This window comes from Hippocampus guttulatus, chromosome 6 (genome assembly GCF_054856545.1).
Source record: "Hippocampus guttulatus isolate MCC_2025c chromosome 6, RoL_Hgut_1.0, whole genome shotgun sequence".
Taxonomy (NCBI): Eukaryota; Metazoa; Chordata; class Actinopteri; order Syngnathiformes; family Syngnathidae; genus Hippocampus; species Hippocampus guttulatus.
Window position 1 is genome coordinate 16,934,243 of NC_141266.1, and position 15,130 is coordinate 16,949,372.

At 41.3% G+C, this 15,130-nt stretch overlaps 3 protein-coding genes across 3 annotated transcripts; 2 read left to right on the plus strand and 1 right to left on the minus strand.

The window, feature by feature from the left end:
* Positions 1–978: 978 nt before the first annotated feature.
* Positions 979–6,114, minus strand: LOC147203813 (uncharacterized). Its single transcript, XM_086114409.1, has 4 exons — positions 5,612–6,114; positions 3,778–3,832; positions 2,373–2,487; positions 979–1,300 (listed from the first exon to the last, which is right to left on the minus strand). Exons 1-4 carry the CDS (start codon positions 5,903–5,905, stop codon positions 1,162–1,164), a joined length of 603 nt encoding a protein of 200 aa, XP_085970535.1. The 5' UTR covers positions 5,906–6,114; the 3' UTR covers positions 979–1,161.
* Positions 6,115–7,020: 906 nt separating this feature from the next.
* On the plus strand, positions 7,021–9,999 carry LOC147203814 (uncharacterized). Its single transcript, XM_086114320.1, has 4 exons — positions 7,021–7,401; positions 9,046–9,100; positions 9,321–9,438; positions 9,559–9,999. The coding sequence occupies exons 1-4, from the start codon at positions 7,105–7,107 to the stop codon at positions 9,587–9,589; spliced, it is 501 nt and encodes a 166-aa protein (XP_085970446.1). The 5' UTR covers positions 7,021–7,104; the 3' UTR covers positions 9,590–9,999.
* Positions 10,000–10,245: 246 nt separating this feature from the next.
* them4 (thioesterase superfamily member 4) lies at positions 10,246–13,940 on the plus strand. Its single transcript, XM_086114319.1, has 6 exons — positions 10,246–10,625; positions 11,072–11,261; positions 11,370–11,532; positions 11,820–11,930; positions 12,069–12,193; positions 12,270–13,940. Exons 1-6 carry the CDS (start codon positions 10,452–10,454, stop codon positions 12,311–12,313), a joined length of 807 nt encoding a protein of 268 aa, XP_085970445.1. The 5' UTR covers positions 10,246–10,451; the 3' UTR covers positions 12,314–13,940.
* The last annotated feature ends 1,190 nt before the right edge of the window (positions 13,941–15,130 follow it).

Genomic DNA, 15,130 nt, shown 5'->3' on the forward strand with positions numbered 1-15,130 from the left:
CAGTAAAATGAAATGACAATACTGTACATCACGGGTGTCAAGCTCGAGGCCCAGAGGCCAGATCCGGCCCCTCCACATAATTTTATGTGACTCGCGAAAGCAAATCAAAGGTGACAACTTCCATGATGCTTGCTAGAATCTGGCCCAAAATTTCAAATTCTCATATCTCATAAATCAGAGATACTGTAAGCATTTTCTTGTTACCAAACCCCACATTACAGTTACTTCAACAATAGTTGAATAAACTGTTATTCTTGACATCAACAAAACCAGAAACAGGAAATTTTTTAAATCACAATAGCGGCACGGAGGAAGGGGGAACACCAGAAAAAATGAGACTGAGCATGATGGGAAAAGTTTGCATTGTGGTGAAAAAAAAATCTAGTTGTACTCTTGTATAAATACTGACCCTGCAAAACGGAGCCTTTTTAAAAACTCAGTCCAAGACTAGGCTGTGACTAAAAACTCTGAATTTTGTCATTACATGTAAACACGTGTGAGATGATAGTTTTCCAAGGGTCTTTTCTAAATCTTCTCAAAGTCTTTTGATGTCCAGATTCAACCATTTTTGTTTGAATGATGATGATGATGTCTCACGTGGTGGGATGCCTCCAAGTGGCGCGAGGGGGGAACGCCGGGGCTCTTGGGCAACAGACGCGGCTAAATGCCCACCAGCCAGCGGGGAAGGAGTAAGGTGAGGCGCCCAGTGCTCGCTCTGCCGGAATGGAGGGGAGTGGTAGTAGCCGCCTACATCCCTCCTGAAACAAAAATCAGGCGAGGGCACTTCCGGGACCCGCACTGGGTGTGAACCTAGCGAAGCACCAGCGAGAGTCGTACCGGGTGTGGAACTCGTGAGGGGGGGGCAAGTCCCTGACGGGGGCCGATTGCCCAGAAGGAGGAGGAAGAGGAGGATGATGATGATGTGTCAATACAGTATAAACACACAAAATATATCGTTGCATCCAATAAAGGGAGACGTTAAGGGACCATTTTATTTATTCCACCAAAATAAATAACATGTTGAAACTGAATAGCAATATCCAATCTGACAACTTAAGTGCAACATGAATAGAAAATGATGCAAAAGTTGTAATGTTGGACCTTCCTACTGGTTTTTCAGGTTTAGAAGCGTCCGCCTATAGCTCCTCAGTCTCAAAGTCCTCAACCCTTTGCTCTTCGTTTAGGGGCCTTTGCCTTTGGCTTCTGTGTTTTCGGCTTCTGTGCTTGAGAGTCCTCTGCCTTTGGCGGCTTCGTGCTCGGCACCTCTCCTTTTGCTTCTGGTTGACTGTTACACAATTTACTGCAAGACAAAGAGAAAGTCACGACTAATTTAAAGGCAGCTGTATATGAATTCCGATATTTGTTTCTAAATAATTTCTCCATGTTCAAAGGTAATTGCTGAAAACTTTTGTAAGGACTGAGAACTATGTCGTGCTCCATTGCGGCAATGTCATGTTAAAGTGTTATTCACCATGAAGTTTTCATGATTTTTTTTTTTTTGAGCCGTGGCAAAAATGGTGCCGAGTGACGCACTTGGACTCGGGAATGAGCCCCCCCCCCTCCTCATGAATTAAAGCGCCTTCGTTCGCATCAACACAATTACTGGAGTTATAATTACTTGGCTCATTTCTACGACAACAGCATGTAGGCTGAATAACATGTGCTGCCAACTTGCCTGAAGTGTTTTTCTGTTATCTGGACTGAGACAAGGAGGTGACGCTGCAGATGAGCTCGTTGCCAGTTCGTTGGCCAAGAGATGCCGTGGTTAGCACGCGAGATAGCTGGTGACTAGCGCCTCCCGTCGTGGGAAGTTCCGTTACGACCCGGTGAGATGTATTCCAGCCATCGGAGACTTTAAGAAAATATATTTTTGCCAATATGTCGGGATGTGTGTAGGCTTAGAAGCTAGAGGGAGTAAAATATGATTGACAGTTGAGTGGGATGTGGTTTCAGTACATTCAGCAGTAACGCCCACATGATTTTCAAGCCTCATATTATATACAGTATGTTCCGATTTTCATAAACCACTCAAATTTTGCAGGGTTGAAAGCAACACTTCTCTGTGGTGTCAATTTTACAAGACTGACTTGATTTTCACTTCACAGGAACTTTAAATCTCAGATGCGGAAACGCCATGTCGTTTTTTGCACAGTCTTCTCTTTATTCAGGATAAATGAAACACTCGGAGCTACTTGATAAGCACAGACATCGGAATACGACGTCTGTACAAGCAAAATACTCATTAAGTTCGTTGACTGAGTACCAATCCACTCAGAGGTGATTAGATGCCATTGAAACGAGACAGAATTATTCGCGCTCTCTGCATGCATTGGGGGTGCAAAATACATGCAGAAAGTGGAAACAATGCATACCTTGCAGAATGTGCTCCTTTCTTCAAAAAGGCACACACAGCACTCGGCTCCTGTAGTTCCTTTTTCAGTGATTCCAGTTTGGCAATCCATGATTCCTTCTCTTTACTCGTTTTACCTGCAAGTCACAAGAGGAACATTGAGCATAACAATAAGTGCTGCTGAAGGGCAGCAACCACTTCAGAGATAGTGTCAGAGCCGTAACGGGGGTTGGTTAGCGCTTGTGTGACTATAGTGGAACGCCAGGACAGGCGTGCAAACACAAGACACTGAGTTCTCAATGTAAAAGAGGCTATACAGAGTAGAGTACTTCACAGGGGTGGAGTTACAGTACCGGGTGACTAGTCTGGCCACCCTACTGGCCACACTGACGTCTACCGGAAGATTTTCATATACAGGCACTGTATAGTATTTTAGATACCAATGTGACTGTGCTGCAGGGAATTCGTTTTGCCTTGCTGCCATTTCAACACGGTTGCATTACACTGAGGCGCTTCAGTGTTCTACCATCATACATTTAATCCAAACTTCCTGCAAAGAGCGCCAGATTTGGTGAGGTGAAATCCTGTGAGGGAGCTATCCATTCAGCTTTCAGTCACAATTTCACAGTGTTCATTCCCAGTCATCTCATTGTAGTTTGCGTGTTTTATCTGTTAGTGCCTCTTGTTGCATTCCTTGAAAACAGCCACAGTCTTTTGACCAATTAGGCAGACGCAGTTGTTTCGTATTTCTGTGAAAAACAAAAAAAAGCCAATTTCCACTTATCCTGGAAGCGACATCAACCTTCCTTTCCTTTGCGACAGTCTCCATTTTACCAATAGGCTGGTGCAAGGGTCATGCAGCGGCGCCTAACACGACTATGTGAGAGAGTGGTGTGTTTCGGAGAGGCAGAGCACGTTCGGAGAGTATTTCCGAATGCACCTGAAAGCGCTGCCGTGGGTTTGCCGCCATCCTCTGGTGAATTATAACATTGCTTTTTTTGTACGTGTGTATTTTGTATAATGGTCAGCAGTGCGAAAGGGCAATAAATAATTGATTTCACGCCAGAGGCTGTGGGCCGGTCGAAATTTGAACACGGGTCACAATTGGCCCCCGGGCCATATTTTGAATATATCCTGATTTAGACTGACCGACCATCTATTGCTGTTGATATTATTGAGCTGCACGCAGAATATGAAATAATCTTTCACAACAAGGAAAGATTTTATTCTTGTAGTACGCATTATTCAAGATTATTACGAGCAAGGCAGTTACAGTCACTTGAGTCTTCAAGACATACGACCGCAAATCTGATGACACAACTACAAAATTGATCACCAAACTGCGGTCTAGGGTATCGTGCATATACGGACACCCTTGTGCTTGAACATGATGTTGGTTATGGACAATCCGTCATGACAAGATTTACCGAGCAGATTCCGCAGTTGTCCTTCTAAACCGGCCACCCCTATTTTCAGTGATTTCTGCAGCAAAGGAAAAAGGAAGTCAGCAACATAATTCACCACCATGCACAGTCCACAGTCAAATTTCACACACGATTCATCACCGGCATGATCAAGAACAAAAGGCATACCAACAACATGTCCAAATCTTTCACTACATGATCACTGCTCAGAATTGTACCGTTAAATACTGTGTATCACACACTTTCCCAAAGTTGTGCAATATGCGTACGTGTAATATGTAATGTCTCTTTGCCATGTCGCCGTATAACAAAATCCGAACATTAGCACAGTTTTGATCAGCACTGTTAGAGAGGTGGGACATCTAACGACATTTGCGTTTCAATCAATTGTGTGGGGGAGGGGAAAATCCTGATTTTTAAAAAAAAATCATAAAGTGAAACACATGCGCCACAAAATAATGATCTTGTCACAATTAGCTTACAAATGTACTCAGTGTGAAATTTGGGCTTGTTTAGTTAAACACTACGCTATTATTCTGTTGTATGTATTGTATGTACAGTCTAGGTGTAGCTGGTGAACATTTTTTAGTCAAGCCGATTGTTGCATCGATTAATTGAGCAATTGAATAAAAATTAAACACAAAATGATGTGCATTTGAGGTGCAGATATTTCTGCCCACTCAGGGTCACCATTCACACATTTTGCTGTCGTCCATGAGCCTTTGAATAGAATACAATACAATACATTACATTATTTACATAGTGCATTTCACAACAGCTGCAGCTGTAACAAAACACTTGACATAGAACAGACGACTGGCTTTACAAGGTGAGGCCGGGCCTGGTGAGTGACGTGGGCGTCAGACAATGAGAGTGGAGAGTAGCCTTGCCAACACATAGTCAATGTGTTGAATGACTCAATGTGAACTGTGGCTATTGGGAGTGTGTGTATGAATGTGCGTGTGTCTCATTATTCTTTCCTTATCATTTGTTTAGTAAAGCGATTGAATGTGGACTAGCGGCTATGTCTATGTCATGATTTGGTTTGGGACCAACAGGTGGCACTGTAGGGCTCCCCATGCAGCTGCACACCTGTTGGTCATTATGTAATTAGTGCTTTAAAAGGACTCCCAGTGCTCACTCATTGTCGGGTCATTGTGTTTGCTCTTGGCTTCTGTCATGTTTGTTTGTTGCTGTTTGTCTGCTACTGTCATGTTCGTGTGTTGCTGTGTGCTCCTGTCATGTTTGTTTCAGTCAGGTTTTGGTCATTATGTTTTATCTTCACTCATGTGTTCTGTTTGATACTTTGGACTTTGTTTGTTTAGGATTTAGTTTTCTCTGTTTTAATACAATTCATCAAGTTCACCCTGCTCCTCCCTCCTGCCTGCCTTTTGTGGTCCACCACCACCTTGCATCGTGACAGTCTATCCTTGACGACTTTTGGGTTGATCACAATTGTGATATATATGTATATGACTGGCAGCTGGTGAATACACAGGTACCTTTTGTGCATAATGTATTTTTGTTCATCTGTCCATGCCATCAATGTACAGTGACAAGCAGAACTAGATGGCAGAAAATACAGTTCCAGTGGATATAAAATGGCTACACGTCCTTGTTCAAATGATGAAAGATTATCGTTATTTCAATATACAGTAATTTGGTTGACACTTTCGTATAATCATGTGTTATGAGTTTTTTGTGTCTTTGCTCAATAAGGGTTGGAGAACACTTTCCTTCTCCTGGGGGCTATGAGACTGGTTTGAAGTGTTTACCAGCGACAATTATCATGTAGGCTATAATTATAATAATACGCGAGTACACAATTATTCCTTACCACGGCTCCTTGGCACGCTTCCACTTCTTTCTTCTTTTTCAGGACTTTCTGTTCACACGACCCCGCATCGGTCTCTAACGTTTTCTCCTCTTTTTGGGCGTTTTCGATGAGGTTCTCCAAGGAGATCTTTTCCGTTTGGTACTCTCCCACCACGTCGTTAGTCACCCGCAGTTTCATACTCTCGAACTTGTTCCGTTTGTCCACTTTGTCGTGCTCTTGTTTGCGGCTTTTAATGACTACCACCAGGGCCACGGTCAACGCAATGGTCAGAGGCAGCAACAGTTGAAACTTCATCCTTGATATTCACCCGGGGACGTCTTGTCAGGTAGCCCCAAAAATGTTTTTAATTAAACTGCATGGTACCGCTTCGTTAGCTTCCACGCGCGGGTTTTTATCGTTCTGTTAAAATTAGTAAAAGTATATTATTTTAAGCTAAAATAAAACGCGACCGCGGAGGACCTGGAAGCGATGTTCTTCAGCGAGTTGTTCGAGTCTACCGTAAACACGCCCAGGTTTGACGTAAAACACGCCCATTACCTGAAAACGGCATCTTTATTTATTGTCTAAAATGTACAAGATGAAACATTTATACAAAACCATAATGTAGAAATATATTTTTCTTGTTAAATGTCATTAATGTGGTAATACTTCAAGGATCAATGTGACTTGTGCAAAAAAGTACAAATAAATAAACTATAATGAGACATGATGTATTATGTTTTTTTGAGTGAACGCTGGCGCGTTTTGGCTGCCGCTGCTCAACCCGTATTGTTTTGTGTTTTTTGTTATTGTAAAGTGTCCTTGGGTGTCTTGAAAGGCGCTTATAAATAAAATGTATTATTATTATTATCATTATTAACTGGTGGTTTGCGGGCGCACTCTGAGTGACACCTTGATAAAATTTATTTTTTATGTTTTTGCAAACCCAAACAAATACAGTATTCTAAAATGTTGCTAAACGTAAAATATACATTTCCCACCCACAAAAAAACCCCGGGGGAGTGAGGGAAGAAATCCGGGAAAAAATGGGAAACAAGATCGGCGAATATGTGAATCTGGGGGGTCGAACTATCAATCTGTAGGAGCCGACTATAGTTATAATATTAACAAACGCCACAAGATGGCAAATATCTGAGTTACACTTGCACTGGGTCTTCTCTACTGCTCTATACAACAAACGCTATTTCTTGGGTAGATTTCGAATGACATGTATATTACCTGAATAATATGAACATATTTATGTAAAAAAAAAAAAAGTGTGTGTGTGTGTGTGTGTGTGTGTGTGTGTGTGTGTGTGTGTGTGTGTGCGTGCGCCTATGGCACATATGCGCCCTGATGTTGCCCGTTCCGTAACCTGAGTGTTACCTATCAAGATGTGTTCGTCGGTGCGTCATCTCACGCAACGAGGAAATAGGTGGTTTGACACGCCCAAATGAACAAGTGGTCCAGCGAGTCCGTCTGATAGTAGCGAGCTGCGTGATTTAATCCCAATTATGAAATTAGTGGTTGTTTTAACGTTCTCCAGCATGGCTGTCATGGCCGTGATGATCCTCCAGACTGTACGCCAGGAGTTGCAACTGCACCACTTAAGAACCCGCACGGTGGAACACCTTGCAGATTCCAAGAGGGGAGAGAGAGTCATCACCCGAATAAAAAGTCAAATCAAGGAGCTGAAGACGAACCTGGAGTCCGTCATGGGCAGGGTGGACGAGCTGAAGAAGCACAAAGCAGCTGCTGAAAAGGAGGAGAAGGAGCATCAAAAACGTTTGCAGGCATGCGGCGAAGAGAAGGCAAGGGCAACACGCACATAACCATGAGCACATTATATTCTACTACTGTATTTATTTTGAATGCAACCTGCAGCAGGTACCACGAAATATTTTACAACGCCATTTCATTAGGTACGCTTGCACAATCTTATGCAAGAGCAAATAAAAGTCAGCCTTTGGAAAAATGCTAATGTTTATTTTTTATTGACACCACAGGTATGTATTAATTTAATGTCAGTATTATTGTGTGGATGTGTCTATTTTTAATGTAGATTCAAGAAAGTAGGGACATCTTGATTTGTTCTTATTATCGTATTCTATTTATTATGACTGTGTTACATTATCGAAAACAATTCCTAGGTGTATAAGAAACATGTCAGTGGCATGCTTCTGTCAAAATAACTCAAGGATCAAGAATACTAGCATGCAGTCCCAGACCAGCTTGATCATTTGTTGTCAAACCTTTTACACCAAGTACCACCTTAAAGAAGATCGGCATGAACTCCAACTTTAAAATACTGCTAAAAAAAACTAATAAATACATAAAAATGTTATATCACATCAGCATAATTTTCTAATGTAATTGTAGGTGAAGTAATCGCTAATTATATTTCGCTAATTATATAGCACTCGCCTCCCAGACAGGAGACTGCCATGTGTCGCCATCATCTTTCTGCTATGGATACCCAAAAGTCACAAACTTATTATAAAAAGGTTCCTCAACATGATGACTGTAGCATATGTAACAAATGCGATGCACTGACATGAGGGTCTATTAGAAGTCCATCCATCCATTCATTTTCTTATTCGCTTTATCCTCACAAGGGTCGCGGGGGGTGCTTGAGCCTATCCCAGCTGTCTTCAAGCAGCAAGCGGGGGACACCCTGAACCGGTTGCCAGCCAATCGCAGGGCACACAGAGATGAACAACCATCCGCGCTCGCACTCACATCTAGGGAGAATTTGGAGTTTTCAATCAGCATGCATGTTTTAGGAATGTGGGAGGAAACCGGAGTACCCGGATAAAACCCATGCGGGCACAGGGAGAACATGCAAATTCCACATAGGAAGGCCGGAGCTGGAATCGAACCCGGTACCTCTGTACTGTGAGGTTGACACACTAACCACTAGCCCACCGGGCCGCCTAGTACTAGAAGTCATTGGGACAATAAATTGCTTCCCCCTTTGCTGAAGATATTGGACGTAGGTTTGCGAAGTGTGGTCTCTCCGAGGCACCGTAGTGCGCATGGTTCAAAATGCACGCTATTTGAGCTGAGGCCACTGTATTCAATTAGTTCACCACGAGATGGCACTAAAGTTCTACACACTGTACCTTTACATCATTGCGACTTGGGACACCCGTGGTAACAAAGGTCGTCCCTTTTGTGCCATGTGTAATATGCATTAGTTCATTTGGACAGGTAATGAATTTGAATACTGTGAACCCACTTTGATTCAAAACAGATCTGAGGACCACAGGAAATTAATATGCAGGCTGGAATATTTGCCTGATCAACGTATATAACAGGCCTTCCCTCCAGGAATTCACCAGAATATCCATATTCCCACTCTGGGCCTGCCTATTAAACAGGATATAATAATTGCTCCGTGCATCTCGACTTTAACAGTATATATATTTTTTAATAACAATCTTTTTTTTTTAAAGGGAATTGCAGAGAGCAAGAAGAACGCTGTCATCGAATCCGGTAATAAATTCAAAGGTACGTATGGTGTTTCCAAACGTTTTTATGGAATTGCAACACAGACCGGCCAAATATCAATCCAGTTCATCGACCCTGGTTGAATATACTATAAATAAATGTAACTGCTGCCATTTTTTTTCTGACAGTTTGTGTGTGGTTTAAGACTAATATCATACTGCATCAAATTCTTTCTTATTGTCGTGTTTTTTTATTTTTTGTCTTTTGTCACACTGTTCAGCTGATCACGCAGAGGAAAGAAGAAAAGCTGAGGAGGAAATGCAGAATGTAAAACAGCATATTTTGGATCGAGACAAAGCTGTATGCATTTTTGCTGATCCAAGCTTTGCAGAGGTTCGGTAAGATCTGAAAAAAATTTAGTCTGAGCAGAGACATTATCTTGTCAGCCACAATATGTTATGGTTCTTTTCTGCCAAATGCACTAATAGTTTTTGCTTTATGTTGTTCTTGTTTTGTAGGAGGTTGTGTGGTATTGATGCTGCGCAGTAAGGACACCTCAAAAACAACCAATGCTCACAGTGAACTTGCGTAGAAGCCATGCAGGGCTTCATTTTGTACAGTTGTGTGGTTACACTATATCCTCTTTGGTGTTAAAATTAAATTGAGAAATTTTTGTTACAGCCAAAGAGCCCACGTTTTGCTCTGTGGTTGTGTGTGATTGTTAGATTATTTTTTGTGTGTATAGCAGCAAAATAAACATACCGGTACCTAAAAAATGATCTTTTACTTTGAGAATAGCTATCCTGGAATAACTAGACTGCAATTTGTACTTTAATTCACAAATGAGCGATTATGCCCGTTCTACGGAAGAGGATTAGGGCCAATGAAGAAAGAAAAAATAAGGTTGTCTTCCGTACCGTTCCCTCCCCATTGTGTTCTATAAAATTAGTTTTCCATTTCGTCTCGTGTCTGTCATTCCACACAGATAAATGTTCACTTGCCTTTCGATATAACACTACAAACTACAACCACAATCATATTTTTTTTCTTGTTTAGTATTCGTTCAGATTTTTTGGTTTGTCTTTTGAAACAATCAAAAAGTTACACACAAAACAAAAGGCACATTTGTTTACCTGGCGTACACGTTACGTCACAAGAGCTCTTTCACCTAAACACGATGGGGGGATGAATCACGTGAGCTGACGTGAGACCTTACGTCAGCGGAAGTTGACAAGGGTGAACCAGTTTCATTGAAAGTCATTTATCTTCTTACATCAGGTTGTTACGGTGTTTTGCCATAGCCGGACAAAAACGCATTATTAAAATATGCTTATGGTAAATGGTTTATCGGCCGTTGAACGTTTTTGGTTAGTTCCGTTTTAACGCCGAAACTCCCTCAATTTAGACATTTATGACCAAGACTGTACGACTGATGCAGCCCCTCGTCATGTCGAAGATGGCGAGAAGCCTCTTACGACTATTGACGGGCTGCCAGCGCCTTGCTTCATCTCCATCCGTGTCTCCTCATTTCTGCCGTTCGTCTACCGGGTTGCCATTCGGAAGCAGCTTTGTGCGGAGTATGGTGGTATGTATGTACCCTGTTGTACAATTCAGATGCAGAAAACTTTATCCCCGTGGGATAATTAGAGTAAATAATAGACAAGGTGAACGAGGTTTTCTCAGTTTGACCTGTAATATTGGTAGAATAACGGTTTATGAATACGAGTAAGGAATAAATACGCAATGAATTAATCTGTATTGCAATAAACAATACCAGGTTTATGTATACGTTAATGGTTTCGTCTTACTGGTGCTTAGGCTTACGCCAAAATAAAGTCAAATGAACCGTGAATTCATACGAAATACAGTTTGAATCTCTACTTCGAGTTAAATTGCTCAAGGCTTTGACTTGCAGTCTTTTGAGAGTTCACTATGACGACTTCACAAAACTCCACCAAACGAATTTAAAAAAAAAATCAAAAGATTGAATTTACTGACACTGGAGATATTGTATCCTAATTTTGTATGCAGGCACTGCCATTTCCCTTTTCCCTGAAGCCTCGAGACTTCAGCCTACCCAACTCCTCGTGGAGTGCAGAAATGATGCGCTTGTATGACTTCTACAACAGCCAATGTGAGCCGGAAAATGAATCTGGAGAGAAACAAAGGGGACCTTGGAGGAGAGTGCCCAGCTACAATCGGACCCTCAAGTATGCCACAGGTGAAAGCATTTGAATTGTCTAAACACACCTATTCGCTCTCATAAATGGTACACTTCGACAACATTTGCATGATGCTGCTGACTCACCATGCCTCTTTCTCTTCTCAGGAGGAGCCTATCTCAGCAAATTAATCCAGTCCAAAAATCGTCTTTTCACCCGAAACATCAAAACCACAGGGGCTGCATTTGAGTATGTCATGTTTATTAACAAAGAAGAGCAGAGGTGCGTTTGCATTTTCCAGGCTGGACACCTGCTGGAGGGCCCTCCAGGGTGAGTCATCTGGCCATTTAACACAATACAATACAGGCAAAATATCCCAAACACATGTTGGAAGAGGTGTTATGGTCTGATAAACTTTTTGTCGACGAGTCCAAAAAGTGTGTTGGGCGATAATGTAAAATTGCTCATTATCAAAAGAACACCATACCTACAGGAAGCATGGTGGTGGGTGCATCATGCTTTGGGACCTTAGGCGAGGTGGAGGGAATTCTTAATTTTATTCTTTTGAAATTACAACATTGTGGGTGTCATTGAAAAGCTGTTGCATGTATTTCCAGGCATGTCCACGGGGGGGCAATCGCCACTATGATTGACTCTGTCACAGGCGCTCATGCAGCTTTCATGTCTGGACCAGTCATGACAGCCAATCTCAACATCAATTACCGCAGGTAACAATGTATTTGTTGCAGGATAGTTTTTATTTGTGAAGTCAATTGGAATTATCGCCATGCTCTGGCAAGTTTTGTTTCAATTGGTGCAGAATCCTCAGCATTATAAACTGACGATATATGTTGATTTGTTCAAAGCCCCGTCCCGTTGGGAAGTACAGTGATACTCGAATCCTCCCTTGACAACAAGGAAGGTAGAAAAACATTCATTTCCTGTAAAGTGACCAGCACTGATGGTTCCAAGCTGCACACTGAGGCAACAGGTAACATTATTTACAGCATGTCACATTAATTGACGGTAATTTTATTTCCTGACTGTTGTTTTTGTTTGTTTGTTAGCACTCTTCCTGTCTATCAAAATCGGCCATTTATTGGGAATGTGACACAAAAACCACTGCATTTTAATAAGTGAAAGACTTATTGGTGTGCCTTTGAGTACAGTATTATGTAGCTTATTTTAAATATTTATTGCCGGCCCAGTTGCCCAGTGGTTAGCGCGTCGACCTCACAGTGCAGAGGTTGTGGGTTTGATCCCGGCTCTGGGCTTCCTGTGTAGAGTTTGCATGTTCTCTCCAGGCCTGCGTGGGTTTTCTGCGGGTACTCCGGTTTCCTCCAACATTCCAAAAACATGCATGGCAGGTTGATTGAACACTCTAAAATGTCCCTAGGTGTGAATGTGAGCGCGGATGGTTGTTCGTCTCTGTGTGCCCTGCGATTGGCTGGCAACCGGTTCAGGATGTCCCCCGGCGACTGCCCGAAGACGGCTGGGATAGGGTCCAGCACCCCCTTCCACCCTTGCGAGGATAAAGCGGATCGGAAAATGGATGGATGGATGGATAAATATTTATTTTACTTGCCAAATTATTTTAGGAGCTTCTCTACAAGGGTAACACAGCATAGGAGTGATTGGCACATTCGACCATACAGTTCTGAGACTGAGGTTGGAAGGTCGAATCTGAGTGTGGGCATGTAACGTTTATTGACTAAGGACTACATTGTCCATAGGTGTGAATGTGAGTGAATGCCTTTTGTGCTATAGACTTGCAACTCTCACCCAGGGTGACTGGGATAGGCTACAACTCGGTCCTAACCTCAGTGAGGACTAGCGCTGAAGAAAATAGATGTGTGTTGAGTGACTGCTCATGTGACTGAATGAGGAATTACTGTACAATATGTTATTACTTGACTACCTCATGTTTCAGTTTTACTAACACTAACACATATCCAAGCATTATTTATCACAGTTATTTTACTAACTTTGCAGCTACTGAGTGCAGTGAATGCTTCAAACTATACCTTACTGTATGGTTGTTTGTTTCACAATAAAGCCTTGCCTTTGGCTAATTTATGGAAGACACTACATTTTATTTGCAAATGTGTGAATTATTGAAAAAAATTGGGGAACATGTGCAAGTAAATTTGGATTCACTGAACAAAGATCATTTGGGGAAAGACACAATTGCCATAATTGTTGATATCGTGTATTCTTGATACAACAAGGACAAAAGCAGAGATTTAAAAAATGCTACATTTAAGAAGCACTCTCCAGCATCTGTTTTTTTCAGACCCCATTCATATTGCACAATTCGCCGAGATGTTGTGAAGTATTTATCAGTTACAATGCTGACACGACACGACACACACACACACGCTTATTTAAGCGCACACATTGTGTGGTTTGTCAGCCTTCAGGGCCCCTCACTTCTCAAACCTCAGTTAAACACAGTTGGAAAAGCAACCTTGCAATCTACAAACATATTAGTGGTTGGTTGTGTGTGCGTGCGCATGTGTGTGTGAAGACTCATGTGGTCAAGTTTGTGGAAGTTTTTCGGTTAAAACGCTTTATCACAGTCACCCAGAACAGAAATATTATTGGTCACCTGTTTTGGTTCTATTTAGTTGTTTTGAAGTTTTCTTTTAATGTGTTGTAATAAAAATTGGACTTGTATAAAGAACAAAGGTCCGTTTTTATTGCCACAATAGTATTAATTAAAACTAGACAAAGTATTATTGTGGTTCGAGTTTTTAATGGTGTGTAACTGCACTGCATCATATATTTTGCAATACTTTGGTTGAGAGCGAAAACCATTCTAGATGAGGTGGCCCATGGGCCATATACCTGCTCATTAATCCAGCCCATCAAATTACATTTATATTCTCAAGAGTCTTTTAATATGTGTTGTATTAAATTAGGGGATTTATTAAAGTTAGTCAATTGAAATGTATTTGTTCAGTTTGTATAGATTTTTTTATTTACCATATTTAAATTTCAGAACTGGTGTCACACAAGATATATGTACAAATCAAACTACACGTTTTACCCTTAATTCTGGCTGCTCCACCATGATAACGCACCTGCTCTCAATGCTTTGGGCATCTGACAGTACCTGGAATAACATCTCCATGTTGAAGCAACCTCCCTACTCATCCAACATGATTCATGAGATTTTTTTTTCCTTCCCAAACTCAAGGAAAAGTTAGAATCGGGTGATTACTTCCAAGGGAAAACTTTGGATTTGACATTTATCTTTAAATTTAATTCATGCTGTGACCACACTTCTCATCTCTCAAATCAGCTTTAAAATGAATGGAAGTGCAATTTATTTGTTTCAGCGACCTAACAAAAAATGTTTTTAAATAAGAAAACTGTAACTCCATACTATTGTACTTTATAAGGACATACATTAAGGACATGATTAAATGTAAATATTTTTGCCACCTTTAAAAAATGTCTAAATGTGTGCTCCCTTTGTATACATTATTGAAATATCTGTTGTTTAAGGAATGTAACACCACAACTGTGATCCTATTAGTTAGCTGATCAATGACGATTTGCATTGTGTGTTAGCATTAAGATAAGATTAGAAAACTTTATTAGTCTCGCAATGGAGAAATTCCCAATTCACAGCAGCAAAGTTATGAAAGGAAGAAGTAGAACAACAAAATATAGGAGCTGCTGGAAAGGCAGCCACTCTCGCGGCACCATTTTGAAGTCAAAATAACAAAAATAATACAACACGCAGACATTATTAAGCAAGTGTGTTGGTCAAATACAATATTTAATTCTCCTTTTGTTTAGTTAACACAATTCATCTGAGTCGCAATAAACAGCATTGAAGAGTTGAGTTCACTGCCACCAGCGCTCGTAACCCAAAATGTTATGCATGTCACGGGAAAAAAAATCAGATGACAGTTTATAT

Excerpts from the sequence above, each read along its gene's own strand:
- LOC147203813 (XM_086114409.1), bottom strand. The coding sequence starts at position 5,905 with ATGAAGTTTCAACTGTTGCTGCCTCTGACCATTGCGTTGACCGTGGCC. Across the intron at positions 3,833-5,611 it reads AAGCGTGCCAAGGAGCCGTG|AAATCACTGAAAATAGGGGT; the intron begins GTAAGGAATAAT and ends CCTTTGCTGCAG. Across the intron at positions 1,301-2,372 it reads AAAGGAGCACATTCTGCAAG|TAAATTGTGTAACAGTCAAC; the intron begins GTATGCATTGTT and ends TTTGTCTTGCAG.
- LOC147203814 (XM_086114320.1), top strand. The coding sequence starts at position 7,105 with ATGAAATTAGTGGTTGTTTTAACGTTCTCCAGCATGGCTGTCATGGCC. Across the intron at positions 7,402-9,045 it reads AGGCATGCGGCGAAGAGAAG|GGAATTGCAGAGAGCAAGAA; the intron begins GCAAGGGCAACA and ends TTTTTTTTAAAG. Across the intron at positions 9,101-9,320 it reads ATCCGGTAATAAATTCAAAG|CTGATCACGCAGAGGAAAGA; the intron begins GTACGTATGGTG and ends CACACTGTTCAG.
- them4 (XM_086114319.1), top strand. The coding sequence starts at position 10,452 with ATGACCAAGACTGTACGACTGATGCAGCCCCTCGTCATGTCGAAGATG. Across the intron at positions 11,262-11,369 it reads GACCCTCAAGTATGCCACAG|GAGGAGCCTATCTCAGCAAA; the intron begins GTGAAAGCATTT and ends TTCTCTTCTCAG. Across the intron at positions 11,533-11,819 it reads CTGCTGGAGGGCCCTCCAGG|GCATGTCCACGGGGGGGCAA; the intron begins GTGAGTCATCTG and ends ATGTATTTCCAG.